The 4934-nt window shown below is 54.3% G+C and overlaps 1 protein-coding gene across 4 annotated transcripts in view; it reads left to right on the top strand.

Moving 5' to 3' along the window:
- The first annotated feature begins 395 nt into the window (after positions 1 to 395).
- The window catches only part of Khnyn (KH and NYN domain containing), a 9744-nt gene continuing 5205 nt past the window's right edge, over positions 396 to 4934 (top strand). Inside the window, exons 1-6 of one of the 4 annotated variants that reach the window (XM_026777661.1) lie at positions 396 to 561; positions 907 to 1036; positions 1200 to 1417; positions 1926 to 3043; positions 3162 to 3292; positions 3379 to 3475. In XM_026777661.1, the coding sequence (XP_026633462.1) occupies positions 1217 to 1417; positions 1926 to 3043; positions 3162 to 3292; positions 3379 to 3475 (1547 nt within the window). In that variant the 5' untranslated portion in view covers positions 396 to 561; positions 907 to 1036; positions 1200 to 1216. The other 3 variants (XM_026777660.1, XM_005370409.3, XR_003376658.1) reach the window with 3 other exon arrangements.

Below are 4934 nucleotides of genomic sequence, written 5' to 3'. Positions count from 1 at the left end.
TTTTTTTTTTTTTTTTTGTTAATGTTGGAAGGTGTGTTCTTATCTTTCCCCACAATCTACTTGGCGAAAGTGCTTGGGCCAAGGCAGTATTCTCTTGTCACTCTGGGCAAGTCACTTTCCCTCTTGGAACCTTCAACTGAGCAGAACACGCAAGGACCCCCCAAGAACGGGAGGCGAACGTGAGAGTCGGCGGGAGGCGTTGGGGTGGGGCTGGGGTTGGGGGGTGGGGACAGAAGTGTTGGCTACCCGTAGGCCCGGTAGGGGAGCAGGGGACGTGGAGGGCGGGTCGGTGGGCCGCAGGGCAGCAGGCGGAGCCCGGGAGGGCTGGCGCGGGAGGAGACGGCAGCGCAGCCCTGGCGGGGGAGGAGCCGGTCTGACTCCGCCCCAGGCCGGGAAGTGACTCCAAAACCAGAACGCGTTGTTGACGACAGGAGTGTAGGTTGGCTGGGACGCCGAGGAGGCCCTCCCAGATTCGGGTCCCCAGCCCCAGCCCCCTGGGGTGAGGGTGAAGCGCGGGGACCCCGAGCCCCTAGAGGAACAGCGGGACTCGCGGCTTTGGTGGTAGGCGCTCCCCTTCCCGGAGATCGGGAGCTGGAGGCCGCGGCCCGAGGGTGATCGGGCTGGGGGGCGGCCACTACGGCAGTCTGTGGGAGGGCGGGCCAGGCCCCGGGTCCTGGGTGGGACGCTAGGCTGTGTACGTCTCCGAGAAGAGAGGCGGGAGGTAGGAGTGGCTAGAGAAAGAACACTGGGCAAGGGCACCCACCCCCTTCCCAGGACTACACAGTTACAGCCTCCGGCGAGTAGTTGTCTCTGGAGAGGCTCTTTTCTATTCAAAACTTGCAGAGACGTCTGAGCTTTGGGAATCTTTCCTCACCCACCCACTTCTTACCGACTCTCGACTCTCAGAATGAGCTGGAGGCTCCTTCACGGAACTCCCCCTTTTTGGGCGATGGTCATCTGTGTCCTGAGGCCAGTCGTCTATCCCCTATAGCCTTGTTTACGAAGGACTTCCTTTCCGGGAGAGGCCTGTGGATAGGTAATTTTCTAACCTCTCTACCCCCGAAGTGGCAGTGCTACCTCCTGGGGTTGTTTACCGGTGCTGTGACTAGGTGCGACTTGTTGATTGTGGGGGTGTAGGCCGTGTGGTTGAGATTTGGGCTGAAGAGAGAGAGACTTTGAGCTTGCCTCTGCTCTTCCAGGACCCCAGGAAGAAGCCATGTCTACTTGGGGGTTGGCTTCCCCGACTCCTGACCGCTTTGCGGTGTCTGCGGTGGCAGAGGACAAGGTTCGGGAGCAGCAGGCTCGCTTGGAGCGTATCTTCAGCGTGGGAATGAGCATCCTCTCCAAAGACTGCCCAGAGAACCCTCACATCTGGCTGCAGCTTGAGGGCCCCAAGGAGAACGTCTGCAGAGCCAAGGTGAACTCCTCTCCCAAGTCCTTTTTGGACCCCGCCCCTCCCCTAGGCAGATTCTGAGGAGAGCGGTTGGGCAGGATTTCTGCCTCTGCTATCTTACTGACTGCTTCTGTCCTGAGCTTTGAGGAACTCAGCAGTTATTTTTTATTTAGAATTTTGGTTTCACTTCTGCCCTGTGGCCCAGGTACTGCAAGCATTTGGAAACAAATTACTTTGTGCCCTTGGGGGATAGTAGAACAATGGCACCACTGGTGGCCCTTGCCAAGGAATTCACTGGGAGTGAGTGGGTGTGGCAGGGGGGTGGCCACATTTCTTTCTTTGGCCTCGAGGAGGAGTTCTGATACAGCTTCACCACTTGACAGCCTTCTGATCTAGTCTTAAATTTCCCTGTGTCTACAATGGGAATAATAACAGTATCTACTTGGATGATGCATGCGCTTGGAGCTCAGGGAGAACAATGAACCTGAAGGAGATGGCTTCTAGAAGGTTCCCCTCTGACCTTCCCATCTAGGAATACCTGAAGGGGCTCTGCAGCCCAGAACTGCAGAGTGAAATCTGCTACCCACCCAGACTGCACTGCGTCTTTCGGGGAGCCCACGGCTTCTTCCTTGACTGCCTGGCTTGGAGCACATCTGCCCACCTGGTGCCCCTGGTTCCTGGCTCTCTGATGATCAGTGGCCTAACGGAGGCATTTGTGATGGCTCAGAGCCGGGTGGAGGAGTTAGTGCAGCGGCTGAGTTGGGATCTTCAGCTGCAGTCTTGTCCCGGAGCCCCTGCCAGTGCTGGAGTGCTGAGAGACTTCTCTGCTCTGCTGCAGACTAGGGAGGATGCCTACATGGAGGCCCTGCTGCAGCTGCCCCTGGCTGTCCAGGAGGAGCTCCTAAGCCTAGCACAGGAGGCATCTGGAGAGCAGGGGCCACAGGTGCTGCCCTCTCCTGAGCGGCAGGGGAGTGGAGGCCTGTTGAGTGCTCAGTTCCAGGGAGTTAGGGCTCCCTTGAGTCAAGGTGGGGAGTCCCAGGGTACTGGAGTGGTGGGGTCCGGAGATTCAAGGGCAGCAAGAGGAGAAAGACCTACTATGGAGAAGCAGGGAAGTAAACAGGATGGTGTCAGGGACACACATTCAGGGAGGAAGGAGCCCTCTGGGGAAGAGATCTGGGAGAGAGGAGTGGCTTTCAAGTCACAACCAGTAGGTGGAGGAGCAGAGGCACCATTGAAGGGAAAGGCCTTGGGGAAAGAGGAGGTTCCTCAGCAAAGAGGAGGGTTCAGTATGCAGGGTGACTCTTCTGGTGCCCATGTGCCCTCTCAGAGGGCAGCTCAAACTCGCGGAGCCTCTCTCCTCCAGCGGCTCCATAATGGGAGCACGTCACCTCCCAGAGTACCTAGCCCTCCACCTGCGCCGGAACCCCCGTGGCCCTGTGGAGACCGAGATCGGGGGGACAGGGGAGACAAGCAACAGGCTGGGGCTCGAGGTCGAGGGTCTAAACGAGGCGCTCGAGGGGGCAACTTGGTGACCGGCACACAGCGTTTCCAGGAAGCCTTACAGGACCCTTTCACCCTGTGCCTTGCTAATGTGCCCGGCCAGCCAGACCTCCGTCATATCGTCATTGATGGCAGCAACGTGGCCATGGTGTAAGTAGCTGGTGGGGTTGAGCTCTGAGGAGGGGTGTCTGTCCTGGAGACATCTGCCCAGGGGCTGGTCGTGCAGCCTCCTCCTGCGGGTCCTGAGCATTGACCCTCTCCGTTGCAGGCATGGCCTGCAGCACTACTTCTCAAGCCGGGGCATTGCTCTTGCTGTGCAGTACTTCTGGGACCGTGGGCATCGTGACATAACTGTCTTTGTGCCCCAGTGGCGCTTCAGTAAGGATTCCAAGGTCAGAGGTAAGTTGGGTCTGGCCATCTGTGTCCTGGGTCAGGCCATGTCTACCTTGAGGTATTTTGGTACCCTGTTGTATCTTGTTCTGTAGAGAGTCACTTCCTGCAGAAGCTGTACTCCCTGAGTCTGCTTTCCCTGACACCCTCACGAGTCATGGATGGCAAGAGGATTTCTTCCTATGATGACAGGTATTTGCTCCTCCCCTGGCCCCCAGTTTTATAGAAGGAGTCTAGTGGGACTTTGAGCAGGAGAGAGATGCTTCTGACCTCTGTCTTCCAGCCTCAGTAGTGGAGTTAAGTTTCCGTGGGACATATGACTGGGTAGGTAAGTCAGCTCTGCAGGTGACACGAGAGGGACTGTGGACAACTGTGTTGGCCTGCTCATCATTCACCTTGTATTTATAGAAAGTGCTGTCTAGAAAATACTCTGTAACGGAGAGCCGGGAAGGCTGATGACATGAATGGCTGGCAGAATTTCTAAACATGTAGAGAAATTCTTTGAACATTCTGGGAAAATATTCAAAATAAATAAGATGTAGAAACACAATCTTTGAATACTAGGACTGCCTAGAACACAGTTCCGTGAGAGACCACCAGTCTGAGAATGGAACAGAATGTCAGAATTAGAGCTCCAGGCTTCAGTAGTGATCTGCTTTCTCTATGGCCTTGGCCCCACCTCTTAGTGAATCAACCTCTTTGTCTCAGGGTCCTTCTCCATTCATTCACCCTCCTTGTGAATATCAAAAGAAGATAAGGTATGTGCTTACCTCTTTCCTGGTGCTAAGCGAGAGTCCAGTGATGTACCCTCTTAACATTTGCATGGGCCCAATTAAGTGTTGCATGAAGCTGGGTGTGGTAGTCACGCCTGTAATCCCAGCACTTGAGAGACCGAGGTAGGATAATTCCCACGAATCTGAGACCATCATGAGTTACAAAGTATGTTCCAGGTTGGCCTGGACTGCTAAGTGAGACCCTGTCTCAATAAACTAAAAAGAAGAAAGAAAGGAGAAGGGTGATGCCTGTATTTATCTCTATTTACAGAGGTACCATATAGGCTGGACAGAAAACATGGTGTGGAAATATACACCTTTAAAACTGATTAGCTATTTTAAACCTTTCTATTTTGTGTAAAATAAAAAAATCTTATGTGTAGTAGTGTTTTGCCTGTATGTATGGATGTGCACTTTGTGCATGCCTGGTGTCCAGAGAGTCCAGAAAAGTCCAAAAAAAGCAACTTTAAGGAGTGTGTATTTTAGCTCCCTGTTTCAGGTTACAGTCCAGTATAGCTGGGAAGTCACAGCAGCAGGATCTTATGGGAGCTGGTCACATCACATCCATAGTCAGGAACAGAGAGCAATGACTGCATAAATGGTAGTGTTCAGCTTGCTTCTGCTGCTCATGGGATCCAGAATCCCCTGCCTAGGGAATGGTGCCGCTCACGGTGGTTGGGTCTTTCCACTCTAATTAACCACGTTCTTACAGACCACCAGATCCAGAAAGTTCGTCACTGTGAACTCTTCTCAGGTGATTCTAGATTAAGTTGACAATTAAGAACTAGCCAGCAAGCCGGGCGGTGGTGGCGCACGCCTTTAATCCCAGCACTCGGGAGGCAGAGGCAGGTGGATCTCTGTGAGTTCGAGACCAGCCT

Source organism: Microtus ochrogaster, unplaced genomic scaffold, assembly GCF_000317375.1.
Source record: "Microtus ochrogaster isolate Prairie Vole_2 unplaced genomic scaffold, MicOch1.0 UNK80, whole genome shotgun sequence".
Lineage (NCBI taxonomy): Eukaryota > Metazoa > Chordata > Mammalia > Rodentia > Cricetidae > Microtus > Microtus ochrogaster.
This window is presented reverse-complemented; position numbering and strand designations above follow the sequence as displayed.